At 44.7% G+C, this 14,539-nt stretch overlaps 2 protein-coding genes across 2 annotated transcripts; both read right to left on the bottom strand.

Annotated features, from left to right (window-relative positions):
* Nucleotides 1–1,186: 1,186 nt before the first annotated feature.
* LOC144491568 (hydroxyacyl-thioester dehydratase type 2, mitochondrial-like) lies at nt 1,187–1,905 on the bottom strand. The gene has a single exon (XM_078209551.1). The coding sequence runs from the start codon at nt 1,903–1,905 to the stop codon at nt 1,387–1,389; it is 519 nt and encodes a 172-aa protein (XP_078065677.1). The 3' UTR covers nt 1,187–1,386.
* On the bottom strand, nt 1,187–14,539 carry rpp14 (ribonuclease P/MRP 14 subunit). Its single transcript, XM_078209552.1, has 5 exons — nt 14,374–14,539; nt 14,183–14,273; nt 8,447–8,523; nt 4,189–4,267; nt 1,187–2,037 (listed from the first exon to the last, which is right to left on the bottom strand). The coding sequence occupies exons 1-5, from the start codon at nt 14,454–14,456 to the stop codon at nt 1,981–1,983; spliced, it is 387 nt and encodes a 128-aa protein (XP_078065678.1). The 5' UTR covers nt 14,457–14,539; the 3' UTR covers nt 1,187–1,980.

A 14,539-nucleotide genomic window follows, 5' to 3' on the forward strand; every position in this document is an offset into this window, starting at 1 on the left:
CTATACCTCATTTTTCTTGCCTCAGAGTCAAAGGTTCAAGTACCATTCCAGCAATGTGATCACTGTGATGCACCATTAAGGGTTCTGTCTTCTGGATAAGGTGTTAAAACTAAGGTTCTCTCAAATGACACAACAGACCCCATTGCATTCTTTAAGAATTGGCAGGGGAGTTCTCCTGATATTCTGGACTATATATATATATATATCCCACAACCTGCAAAACTAAAAACAGATAATCTGATTACTAATGTTTGCAAGGAGCTTTAATTGGTGCAAATGAGCTACAATACATTCCTATATTCCAACAGTGACTGCACTTCTATTTCAGTATTTCATTGGCAGTAAAGAACTTTTGGACATCCTGAGGCTATGAAAGGTATGATACAAATGCAAGGTCCTTTCCAGTACACTGTGAAGTGGGAAAAACATAAAGATGGGTACATAACACATAAAATGGCTGCCTGGCACATAAACAGTCACCTAGGAAAGAGACATTAAACAGGCACTGACTTTTAGTGCAGACAGCTACGTGACATTAAAACATGAAGGACAGTTATTTAAAGTTAAAGATGCAGGAATCAGATCCTGCAGGAGGCCAGCCAGGGCTTGAGGCAGTTTTTAGGATAAGGACCGATCTAGGACAATAAGGACTGATAGAGGTTAGCCACAAACGGGAACGGGAATACATAAATGCAGGAAAACCAATTACTGTATGAATAGACCGAAACTAAGTAATTGATAGGGAAAATGTACCCATTCCATGAAACAATGCGATGTTAAAAGCCAATGTCTGTATATGTCTGGCTGTAACGATGTGTTAAACTATCAATCCTACTCAGTTATAACAATGTGTTAAATGGCTAATGTCCGGGCTATCCATTGTCTGAAAAGTATAAAAATGAGCCACTCCTATTGTATCATTGAGAGAAGGGAGCTGCCTAGTGTACTGAGGAGTGCCAGTGCCTTTTCTTCACGAAGCTTCGTTAAATAAAACTGTATTGTTGAAACCTTCAAGTCTGACTCCGAAGTGGCAATTTTCCCATAACAACTGGATGGTAAAAGTGGGAAATGTTTCATAACCCATCATTAATCTTGATGAGCAACAAGTAAAAGAAAAATATTTTTGAATAACAAAAGCAGCAGCAATCCTTTGAAACAAAAGGTTATCAAATAAAATTCTGCATCATCATAGTTACAAGACAGACTTTATAATCACTGACATCTGTTATTGCAAATATACTAGCCAAACAATGTGGTTTGAAAATATAGCATTCATTTTCAAATTATTTTGAGAGTTTTCAGTAGTTTCCATAAAACTCACATTTAAGAACATAAGTATCCAATGAAAACGGTTTCCAAGTTATTTTCCAGTTTCAATGTTAAGAGTCATACATTTTGATCTCTATCGTCTGGCAGCATGACCTTCACTTCCCCTTTCATTATAACCTTCGTAGTTTCTTTGACAACACATGAAACAGCAATCCAAGCTATGGACCTCCTTATTTTAATAACATCCGCAATTGCTGAAACCTGCTCTCCAATATACAAAGGTGCTAGAAAATGGAGTTCCTGAGACAGAAGAGCACATCCAGGCATTTTGGTTCCCAGAACAGCAGACATTAATCCACAAACCAGTACACCGTGCACAATCGGCTTTCCAAACTTGCTGGCTTTGGCAAAATCTTCACTGAGATGTAGTGGGTTCGTATCACCTGTTAACTCTGAAAAGGCAAATACATCACCTTGGGTAAAAGCTTTGGTAAGTTCAGCTCTCTCGCCAACCTGAAGATGGACAGACCGAAGAAAGGCATTTTGTAGCATCATGATGCTGCCTGTGCGCCGCTGTCTCATTTTTAATGGGTTTTGAAAGACACGAAGAATAACGCTTTGAGCACCAAAAGGCATTTCCTCAAATTTTACAGTCCAGTTTTCCAAGAAGAGTAGATTATGTCACTTCAAACACCTGAATTGTCAGATATCTCAGTTCAACACAAGTTCTCTACTGTTGCCCGATAGTGCAAGAAGAAATGGGGAGACCTATACAATAGAGATAAAAATGTAATTAATTTTACTAATGAAACAAGCAAGCTGGCTACTTCAGAATCAGTTTGACACATTTGAAGATCAAGAATACAGCCAAAAATTAGCTTCCTTGTTCCCATCTAGGATTACAGTTTAATGGGTTTTGACCCAAATTACAGAACTGGGAGGCACAAAGTTAAAATCAACATCTAAGGGCTTCCATATTAATGCACCTTTCTGCCAGAACTGCACCAGTGTTTGATCCAAACAGATGTACCTCCCAACAAAAGTGTTCCCTCAATTTCCTCCTGTTCAGTTCACAGACATGGTGCTTGGTCCTGTTATCTGTGAATCACAGGATGCTGCTGGGTGGGCTGTCACAATCTTACCTCAACCTAGAAACCAGTTTATTCTCTACAGTACAATGTACTAAGAAGAGCAGCGGGGAAAGTCTAGGTCATTGCTTTGAGAGCAATAAGATCGATTTGTCGAGGTAGGCCTGGTCAGAGAGAGAGAGACATGGAGATGAGAGAGCTAAAGCAAATAATATCAACTATCATAGAACAGGGAAAATTATAGGTAGATGAATTAAATTTCAAATGGAAGAATCCGAGGGTCCAGGATGGCGGCAAACAAATGAAATGAATGAAGAGACAGAAGCCATAGAACAAGTGAAAAAACAATCCAAGGAGCCCAGATATATTTCAGATTTTACACCTACTAAAAATTACTTCCCATGACGACTTTGAAATAAAAATGAGAGACATTGGATATTTTAATTCATGATTGTTTGAAATGCTGAAAAAGTTGGGTTCTTGTTTTGTTTAGTGAAATGATTCTGTAGTGCTCAATAAGGTTCTGTTTCAGTAATCACTAAAGACAAACTATCATACAAATATGAACATATGAATTAGGAGTAGGCCACGTGCCCCTTCGAGCTTGCTTTATCTAGGGATGCCTTCATTATGAGATCATCAATTAATCCGATCTCATTGCACAATACCAGGTCTAATACAGTCTGCTCTCTGCTTGGCTCCAGAATGTGCTATTCTAAGAAACTATCACAAAAACATTGTTTGAAATCACCAACGCTAACTTTCCCCATCTGATTTTTCCAGTCTACATATAGATTAAAATCCCTCATGATTATCGCCCCACCTTTTTGACAAGCTCCAATTATTCTTTATATTCTGTCCTACTGTGTAGTTACAATTAGGAATCACATACACCACTTCCCCAAGTGACTTCTTGCCTTGATTATTCCTCATCTCAACTCAAACTGCTTCTGCATCCTGGTTTCCGAATTCCTCTCGAACGCGCTAATACTATCAATTAACAGAGCCACCACTCCACCTTTTCCAACTTCCTGTCCTTCCTAAATGTAATGCACACTTCAATATTCAGGTCCCCAATCTCTGTCACCCTGTAGCCATGTCTCTAATGGGCGTCAGATCGTACTTATTAATTTCTATTTGCGCAATCAGTTAATTTCTTTTGTTTTGAACGCTACGTGCATTTAGATACAAAGTCTCAAATTTTCTCCTTTTATTATTTTTGTACTATCTGGCCTTATCTGTTGATTTAATCTTAGATTTGAACTCTGTCACTTCCTCTCATGGTCTGTTAATCATTTCCCATATTAGTACAATTCTCTCATCTTGTCTCTACACTTTGGTTTACCACATCTTCCCGAATTTGATCCCTTTCCCCCACCATTTTGTTCAAACCCTCTCTACTTCCCTAGTTATGCGACTCACTATATCACCAGCCCCAGCATGGCTCAGCTATAGACCGTCCCAATGGTACAGATTCTACTTTCCCCAATATTCCTGCCAGTGCCCCATGAAACCGAACCTACCTCTCCAACACCAGTCTTTTCATGCCAATATCATGCAGACATACATGGACTGGATCCTCCCCCTCCAGCCCTCAGCTCCCAATGGATAACTTCCATCTCCCTGCTTAGGCCCCAGGATGAGACTTAGTACTTGCAGTTAAATGTTAAAAACAGTTTAAGACTTTTAGAAATATATCAGCTCACCAAACTCACACTCTAATGAGGTCGCTCAACCATTAGATAACAAGAAATACTGCAGTCTTCAACTTTGTGATTGAAGAGTAACTTGAAAAGATGAACTATCATTTTATAGCAAACACATACAATACCTGTGTCACTCTGAAAGCACACTTCTGATTTTGATATGATCCCAGAAGGGTCAATGCACTCCACAGCTTCACAAGGCCACTGTAAACAGAAATATTGTCAACAAACCTTTTAAGAGTTATGCTTTGACATTTATGTTAGTGTTGCTAGTTTATAACATCTTGAATATACGTAGCAACTTTAAAAACAGAACATTATTCCCAAGTACTTCAGAGACAGAATCAAGCAAAAATGCAAAACAGGAGCTATTTTCAGCAACGACCTGAAATTTTGCTAAAGAGTTGAGTTTTAACAAAGGACTTAAAGAGAGGGAGGTGTAAAGTTGGGAGATTTAGCAAGGGAATTCTAGAGCATAGGCCAGGATTGGGGTGGGTGGAGAATGCAAAAGAGGCAGGAGTCATAGGATCAGACAGTTCATGCAGTCTGGACAAAAGGCTAAAGAAAGTTACAGAGAAGGGAAAAGTCACAACAGAATTTAAACAGAAGGATAATAATTTTAAATTTTGGGACGTTTGGTGACCAGGAGTCAATTTAGGTTGTGGAAGACATGGAATATGTTTGAGCACAGCTGGGTGCTGGAAAGGATACTGGCGGCAGTTTTGGCTGAGCTGAACTTTGCTGTGGATAGAGAATGGAGCATTGGAATAATTGAGGCTGGAGGTGACAAAGGGATAGATCAAGGCTTTTGTCTTTTGGATTAGACATTAAATCAAGACCTCATCCGCCTGCTCACGTGGGTGCAAAAGATTCCATGATACTATGTTGAAGAGGAGGAAGGGAGCTATTCCTTGTCCTGGTCAACATTAACCACATGGACTACAACTGTACAAGATGACAGATCACTACCAACTTCTCAAGGGCAATTAGGGATGGGCATTGAATGCTAGCCTTGCCAGCAACATCCACAACCCAAGATTATATTTCAAAAAAAATCAGCAGATGAGTTGAGACGGGGACAGAAGTGGGAGGCAGCAGAGAGAGAGATTAGTTGGTTTTTATGATGGAGACACCATTTTTCTTCGCTCATGGGATGGGGTTGTCACTGGCTAGGCCAGCATTTATACCGATACTTAATTGCCTTTGAGAAGGTGATGATGAGCTGCCTTCTTAAACTGCAGCGGGCAATATGGTGTCGGTACAACCACCGTGCTGTTAGGAAGGGAGTTCCAAGATTTTGACCCAGCAACAGCGAAGGAACATCAATATAGTTCCAAGTCAGGGTAGTGTGTGGTTTGGAGGGGATTTGTAGGTGGTGGTGCTTGCATGCATCCACTGCCCTTATCCTTCTAGGTGGCAGATGTTGTGGGTTTGGAAGGTGCTGTTGAGGGGCCTTGGTAAGTTGCTGCAATGTATCTTATAGATGGTACACACTGCTGCCATTGTACATCAATGGTGGAGGGGGTAAATGTTTAAGGTGCAGGATGGGGTGCCAATGAAGAGGGCCAGGCCGCAGCGGGCCCCAGGGATGTTGATGCAGTTTAGCTCCAGGAACTTACTTTCTGTATTATGGCCCTGTAATATTTAAATGGCTCTTTTTTTTTAATATATGGTTTATATTTTTGATAAATACATTATAAAAAGTAAAAGGTAATATGGGCTGAAGTGAGAAATAGGAAAGGAGCGGTCACGTTGTTAGGAGTTTACTATAGGCCCCCAAATAGTAATAGAGATGTGGAGGAAGAAATTGCTAAGCAGATTATGGATATGTGTGGGGGTCACAGGGTAGTTGTCATGGGGGACTTTAACTTTCCAAATATTGATTGGAACCTTTGTAGGTCAAACAGTTCGGATGGGGCAGTTTTTGTGCAGTGTGTGCAGGAGGGTTTCCTGACACAATATGTGGATAGGCCGACAAGAGGTGAGGCCACATTGGATTTCGTACTGGGGAATGAACCAGACCAAGTGTTAGATTTGGTTGTGGGAGAGCACTTTGGAGATAGTGACCACAATTCGGTGTCTTTTGTTATTGCAATGGAGAGGGATAGGGCCGTACGGCAGGGCAAGGTTTACAATTGGGGGAAGAGGTAATTATGATGCGATTAGGCAAGAATTAGGGGGCATAAGATGGGAACAGAAACTGTCAGGGAAAGGCACTAATGAAAAGTGGAACTTTTTCAAGGAACAAATACTGCGTGTCCTTGATAGGTATGTCCCTGTCAGGCAGGGAGGAAATGGCCGAGTGAGGGAACCATGGTTCACGAAAGAGGTGGAATGTCTTGTGAAAAGGAAGAGGGAAGCTTATGTAGGGATGAGGAAACAAGGTTCAGATGGCTCGATTGAGGGTTACAAGTTAGCAAGGAATGAGCGGAAAAAGGGGCTTAGGAGAGCTAGGAGGGGGCATGAGAAGTCCTTGGCGGGTCGGATCAAGGAAAACCCCCAAGGCATTTTACTCTTATGTGAGGAATAAAAGAATGACCAGGGTGAGGTTAGGGCCGGTCAAGGACAGTAGTGGGAACTTGTGTATGGAGTCAGTAGAGATAGGCGAGGTGATGAATGAATACTTTTCTTCAGTGTTCACCAAGGAGAGGGGCCATGTTTTTGAGGAAGAGGAGGTGTTACAGGCTAATAGGCTGGAGGAAATAGATGTTTGGAGGGAGGATGTCCTGGCAGTTTTGAATAAACTGAAGGTCGATAAGTCCCCTGGGCCTGATGAAATGTATCCTAGGATTCTTTGGGAGGCAAGGGATGAGATTGCAGAGCCTTTGGCTTTGATCTTTGGGTCCTCACTGTCCACGGGGATGGTGTCAGAGGACTGGAGAGTGGCGAATGTTGTTCCTCTGTTTAAGAAAGGGAATAGAAATGACCCTGGTAATTATAGACCGGTTAGTCTTACTTTGGTGGTTGGTAAATTGATGGAAAAGGTCCTTAGGGATGGGATTTACGACCATTTAGAAAGATGCGGATTAATCCAGGATAGTCAGCACGGATTCGTGAAGGACAAGTCGTGCCTCACAAATTTGATTGAATTTTTTGAGGAGGTAACTACGTGTGTTGATGAAGGTAGGGCAGTTGATGTCATATACATGGATTTTAGTAAGGCAAGGTCCCCCATGGTCGGCTTATGATGAAAGTAAGGAGGTGTGGGATAGAAGGAAAGTTGGCCGATTGGATAGGTAACTGGCTATCTGATCGAATACAGAGGGTGGTGGTGGATGGAAAATTTTTGGACTGGAGGCAGGTTGCTAGCGGAGTGCCACAGGGATCAGTGCTTGGTCCTCTGCTCTTTGTGATTTTTATTAATGACTTAGAGGAGGGGGCTGAAGGGTGGATCAGTAAATTTGCTGATGACACCAAGATTGGTGGAGTAGTGGATGAGGTGGAGGGCTGTTGTAGGCTGCAAAGAGACATAGATCGGATGCAAAGCTGGGCTGAAAAATGGCAAATGGAGTTTAACCCTGATAAATGTGAGGTGATTCATTTTGGTAGGACTAATTTAAATGTGAATTACAGGGTCAAAGGTAGGGTTCTGAAGACTGTGGAGGAACAGAGAGATCTTGGGGTCCATATGCACAGATCTCTAAAGGTTGCCACTCAAGTGGATAGATCTGTGAAGGCGGCCTATAGTGCGTTAGCTTTTATTAACAGGGGGTTGGAGTTTAAGAGCCGTGGGGTTATGCTGCAACTGTACAGGACCTTGGTGAGACCACATTTGGAATATTGTGTGCAGTTCTGGTCATCTCACTATAAGAAGGATGTGGAAGCGCTGGAAAGAGTGCAGAGGAGATTTACCAGGATGCTGCCTGGTTTGGAGGGTAGGTCTTATGAGGAAAGGTTGAGGGAGCTAGGGCTGTTCTCTCTGGAGCAGAGGAGGCTGAGGGGAGACTTAATAGAGGTTTATAAAATGATGAAGGGGATAGATAGAGTGAACGTTCAAAGACTATTTCCTCGGGTGGATGGAGCTATTACAAGGGGGCATAACTATAGGGTTCATGGTGGGAGATATAGGAAGGATATCAGAGGTAGGTTCTTTACGCAGAGAGTGGTTGGGGTGTGGAATGGACTGCCTGCAGTGATAGTGGAGTCAGACACTTTAGGAACATTTAAGCGGTTATTGGATAGGCACATGGAGCACACCAGGATGATTGGGAGTGGGATAGCTTGATCTTGGTTTCAGATAAAGCTCGGCACAACATCGTGGGCTGAAGGGCCTGTTCTGTGCTGTACTGTTCTATGTTCTAAAAGGTACTGCCATTGTTTTTTAATTGTTTAAATCACCATACTGTATTATAAAGTGCTTTCAAATGGTTACGATGCACTCACCTGCTTTGTATTCTCAGTATCGCTGTCAATGTTTCTTCTTCAAATTTCAATACATCAACAGGCAAGGCAGCTCCAATCTGCAAAATCAACATTGTCAGAACGTTAACCTTTAGAGTATGTCAGGTTGGAATTTCAAAGGTATATTCAAACACATTTTCCAAAGGTGAAAGAGTAAAAATGGCTACTTGCCCTCAAAGTGATTGATAAATTCCACATTAGACTTCTTTGTGCTATGTACTGAAAATGCAATAAATAAGCACTGGACAGATGATATAGTACAAATAGAGGTTGATTGTTCGTCCTCCAACCTCAAGACGTTTTAAAACATACAATTTGACTTTTGCTTGCATTTTTTGAAACAGCAGGCAAATTACCACCGCTTGCACAGTGACACAGTGGCTAATGCTGCTGTCGGACAGCTCCAGGGACCCGGGTTGAATTCCTGCCTCGGGTGACTGTCTGTGTGGAGTTTGCATGTTCTCCCCGTGTCTGTGTGGGTTTCCTCCAGTTTCCTCCCACACTCCAAAGATGTGCGGGTTAGGTTGACTGACTATGTTAAATTGCTCCTTAGTGTCAGGGGGACTAACAGGGTAAATATGGGGATAGGGCCTGAGTGAGATTCTTGTTGGTGCAGGCTTAATGGGCCAAATGGCCTCCTTCAGCACTGTAGGGATTTTATGAGTAGTACCACAGTAGCGTGGATGGATAGATGTAGAGGTGATTGCTATGGCCTTATTTCCGCATGTTAGGTGAGGAAAGCCCCCATTGGGACCATCGGTGTTGTGCTTTTCTTTGTTTTTTGTTAGTTATTCCGGGTCTAAGAAATCCTGTGCTTATCCTATGGTGGTGCAGACAAACTAAACTTCTTTATCTTGCCATTGGTTCAATTAAATTTTTGTCTCTGATGGACTGAGACAGAGTTTCTAAGTTTTCTCCATGGCCTTAGCTTTGATGAAAGTCTATCTCCCTGCTTGTAAAGCACAATTTGAAAGAAATGCCCATGTCAGTGTGGTTATCAACTTGCAGTCTGTTTTATCAGCTATAGTTTTATGCACTATTTCGTGGATTACCACGATTCCTTCACAAAGCCCACTGCTGAAAGGACTTTCAACTGCGGTATGAACACAGCGTTCATCTTTTCATACGTCTCTGAACTCAATATTGGCTAATTCCCTTCTATTATTAGTCAAACATTTGCTGGTGCCCCAAGCTCTTATACATTGCTCCATGATTTTGTCTATGATAAACCTTTTGTCCTTGCTGCGTATTACTGAGGAAAGCTTTACCTGGCTGCCAAGTCTACAAAATATAGAATGAAAATAATTGTCATTGTCCCTTTAGAGCCATGGCAACTACTTCATTAAAGCCATGTGTTAATGGAAGGTTTACTATCAAACCTGGTGGCATTTTCCAATTAATTTTACACATTTCACACTTCGCACTAATCTCTTCCATTCGGCGTACATATTAATCGTCAGCCAGCTGTATCTTTTAGCAGGATTTTTAATCAACTGGCTCTCCTTCTCAGAGAAGGAAATACCAGTTAGAACCAGGAACCTGACCAAAATGAAACATATTGGCACAATGCAGCAATTTAAACGTTAATCCAGGGATTCTCAAATTAAATTGTCATCTTTTATATAATCTGTTGAAGTCTATGATATAACTCTTCATAGAATGACCTTAAGTTTCTGACTTCAACTTCAGAGCATGAACTACACCTTCACCCCATTTTTATTTTATTTCTTCTCATCTTATTCTTCCATTTTTATTACTTTATATTCTTATTTTTATTTCTCCACTTCTGAAATCTCGCTTCCATCTTGCCTTCCCAACTCCCCCTCCAGGGCCAACTGCCACATTCCTCAGGTTTTCGGCCACGAAAACTTGGTAAAGTCGGATATGAAGCGAGTAGCACGATCCACATTGCCTCTGCGCTGGTTCCCCCTTTATCAAGGCACGAAAATGGATGGGTTAGGGACTGTGTCCGAAACAGGCGCGACGTCATGCATTTAAATTGACTTAATGGCCTGCACGCCCAACCGTACCTTTTTTAGGGGGGGGGGTCCACTGCCACTCTGCTTGAGATTGGTTTGGGGGGGGGGGGTGGAGGGAGAGGGGGGCTCCGCTGCCACTCTGCCCGCGGTCGGTGGAGGGGGGCTCCGCTGCCACTCTGCCCACGGTCGGTGGAGGGGGAGGGGGGCTCCGCTGCCACTCTGCCCACGGTCGGTGGAGGGGGGCTCCGCTGCCACTCTGCCCACGGTCGGTGGAGGGGGGCTCCGCTGCCACTCTGCCCACGGTCGGTGGAGGGGGGCTCCGCTGCCACTCTGCCCACGGTCGGTGGAGGGGGGCTCCGCTGCCACTCTGCCCACGGTCGGTGGAGGGGGGCTCCGCTGCCACTCTGCCCACGGTCGGTGGAGGGGGGCTCCGCTGCCACTCTGCCCACGGTCGGTGGAGGGGGAGGGGGGCTCCGCTGCCACTCTGCCCACGGTCGGTGGAGGGGGAGGGGGGCTCCGCTGCCACTCTGCCCACGGTCGGTGGAGGGGGAGGGGGGCTCCGCTGCCACTCTGCCCACGGTCGGTGGAGGGGGAGGGGGGCTCCGCTGCCACTCTGCCCACGGTCGGTGGAGGGGGAGGGGGGCTCCGCTGCCACTCTGCCCACGGTCGGTGGAGGGGGAGGGGGGCTCCGCTGCCACTCTGCCCACGGTCGGTGGAGGGGGAGGGGGGCTCCGCTGCCACTCTGCCCACGGTCGGTGGAGGGGGAGGGGGGCTCCGCTGCCACTCTGCCCACGGTCGGTGGAGGGGGAGGGGGGCTCCGCTGCCACTCTGCCCACGGTCGGTGGAGGGGGAGGGGGGCTCCGCTGCCACTCTGCCCACGGTCGGTGGAGGGGGGAGGGTGGGCTCCGCTGCCACTCTGCCCGCGGTCGGTGGAGGGGAAGGGTGGGCTCCGCTGCCAATCTGGGGAGGGGCCCGTGATTGGTCTGGCTGGCAGGGACGTGGGGGGATAAAGTAATGTTGTTGGGTGGAGAAATGTCTGTGGGGACCAGGGGGAGGCATTATAGGCCCGAGAGAGATGTGGCAGGGGAATAACTATCATTTTTCTTTCTTCGCATGTGCAGTTGGAGGCGCCAATTGGAGCTGCAGGGTTACAGGCGCGTTAAGCCCCACTCACAGGCTTGTGCAGCACGATTCGGAATCGCTGATATTTTTGTAGACAGAGTGTGTATGGGGGCACTTGAGAACGGGTCTAAAAGTCGGATCTGAAACACTCCCAGTTTCAAGTCCGCCCAGCACTTCGAATCAAAATGATAAAATAGGGCCCCCCATCTCTTAATGGACACTCGTCGCATCTTTCTCAGCCTTTATCATCACTATTTACATCCTTTTGTCCAATTACAGACCCCCTCCTCGCACCCTCAGTATTTGTCTTTAGCTCTGACGAAGGATCGTCCTGATTTGAAACACTGGCTCTATTCTCTCACCACAGAAGCTGTCAGATCTGCTGAGTTTTTCCAGCACTTGGTTTTTGTTTCAGATTCCAGCATCCGCAGTATTTTGCTTCCAGTTTCTGAAATTTGTTAAAGACTGGCCATGCCTTATGGGCATTCAACACACCACCTTTCGTGTTAATTTCACTGAAGACCTCTAGAACAGGGGTACCCAAACTGTGGGTCACACCCCTTAGGAGGTTATGAGCTCTGAGGCCATAATGACAGCAATGAAGCAGAGACTTAAAGTCTTGGGAGTGGCTTCGAGGCCACTCCTACAATTCAAAAAACAGAAAACACATTCATGCAATTTCTTAACAGGCTTTTGATGCAGACTGACTCAAAGCCTCATAATTCTTAGTATCTTGGTGATTTCTACCCCTCCTTTCGCCAGTCACTTAAGTTCTCTTCACTATGACCACTGTATCTCATGTATGAGAATACAGAGTGACATTAAAAATGAAAAAGCTTCTGCTACTGCATTTTCTTCACCTGCTGTGCTTAATTGTTCAAACTTTCAGTCACTTTGTATGTATGGAAATTATGAACAGATCACAATGTTCTCCTCTTGATTATTTATGCTGATTTGCACTCGTTTCCATTGGTTTTTACATCCTAACATACCATTGAATCATAGAATAGTCATGGTGCAGATCATTTGGCCCAAAATGCCCTTTCAGTTCTCTGCAAGAGCAACTCAGTTAGCCTTACTCCTCTGCCTTTTCCCATCAAGCTGTATTTTTTCCCCTACTGAGCCTTATCCAATTTTCTTTTGAAAGTTGATTGAATCTGCCTCTGCCACAGGCACTGTATTCCAGATCCTACTATTTGCTGTGTAAAACAGATTCTCCTTATGTCACTCAATATTGGTTCTTTTGCCAATCATTTTAAATTTAGGATCCCCTGGTTGATTATTCTTCTGTCAATGTAGTTTCTATCTACTTTGTCCAAATGTCTCATAATTTTGAACACTTCAACTAACTCTTCTCGAAGGAAAATAACTCCTAGTTCTCAAATACATCTGTATAAATGAAGTCCTTCACCACTAGAGCCATTCTCAGCCATTGCCACAGAGCAACGCCATCAGTGCCGGTTCAATTCCCGTACCAGCTGAGGTTTTCATGAAGGCCCACCTTCTCAACCTTGCCTCTCACCTGAGGTGTGCTGATGCTCAGGTTAAATACCACCAGTCAGCTCTCCCCCTCAAAAGGGGAGAACAGCCTATGGTCATCTGGGAGACTATGGCGACTTTTTCTCATAGATCTTTTCTGCACCATCTCTCAAGCTTTCACATTACTCTTGAAGTTTGGAGTCCAGAATTGGGCACAATAATCCAAATGAGGCTAATAATATTGTAAGAAATCTCACAACACCAGGTTAAAGTCCAACAGGTTTATTCGGTAGCAAAAGCCACTAGCTTCTGGAGCGCTGCTCCTTCGTCAGGTACGTGGGAGTTCTGTTCACAGACAGGGTATATAAAGACAAACTCAATTTACAAAATAATGGTTGGAATGCGAGTCTTTATAGGTAATCAAGTCTTAAAGGTACAGACAATGTGAGTGGAGTGCACGTTAAGCACAGGTTAAAGAGATGTGTATTGTCTCCAGACAGGACAGTTAGTGAGATTTTGCAAGCCCAGGCAAGTCGTGGGGCTTACAGATAGTGTGACATGAACCCAAGATCCCGGTTGAGGCTGTCCTCATGTGTGCAGAACGTGGCTATCAGTCTCTGCTCAGCGACTCTGCGTTGTTGAACCCTGGTGTTGTGAGACTTCTTACTGTGTTTACCCCAGTCCAACGCCGGCATCTCCACATCAGGGCTAATAATGTTCCCAAGGAATATTGGTGTAAATTGCTAGATTGCATGCATTTGGACAAAACTGGGGATATATATAGCATTTCACTAACTCCGAGTTAACTTATTGAAAACGTTTGGGTGCCTGCCCCGTTTTACCATCAAGGAGAAATTCCTAACTAATCCAACCACAATGCCAGTGTTGTCATGTGTTCAGCAAATCAAGTTTTCAGTGAGTTCATTTTTTGTGTCACTTCAAAATCATCTTTCCCATTCGAATTTTAAATGGAATAATTTATCCCTCTTGTTGTTAAACGGCTGCTGCATTCTGCGCGCTGTGCAAGTTCCCCCCTTACAGTATCAGCTGCCGAGAGCACGGTGCTCGGATAGCGGGAACGGCCTGGAAGGGAAGCGGCAGCACCTGTCAGCGCCACCCCGAGTTACTGCACTCTTACCTCTCCGTGCAGATCCTTCAGCGCCGAAACGATCAGCTGTTTAAAGTGGGCGGCGTTCAGCCTGAGCCCAGGCCTCCTTTCCTCAAATTCACTGTTTAAAAAAGAGAAAAGAGAGCCTGGAGTGAGTGAGTGAGCGGAGCAGGAGGGACTCGACAGAACCGCTCGGCACCGGGAATCTGCTTTACACTCACAGGCCGACCTTCAGGTAGTGATAGTCGCAGGGGTTTCTGGAAACGAGCCGTTCATAGGCCGCGTCCTCGCCCGGGTGGATCATGCCGGTAAGCGGCGACTCGCTGACAGGCAGCTCGAGGCCTCGACCAACGGCGGGCGGCTCACTTCCGGTCACCGTCACCAGGC

Source organism: Mustelus asterias, chromosome 3 (assembly GCF_964213995.1).
Source record: "Mustelus asterias chromosome 3, sMusAst1.hap1.1, whole genome shotgun sequence".
Taxonomy (NCBI): Eukaryota; Metazoa; Chordata; class Chondrichthyes; order Carcharhiniformes; family Triakidae; genus Mustelus; species Mustelus asterias.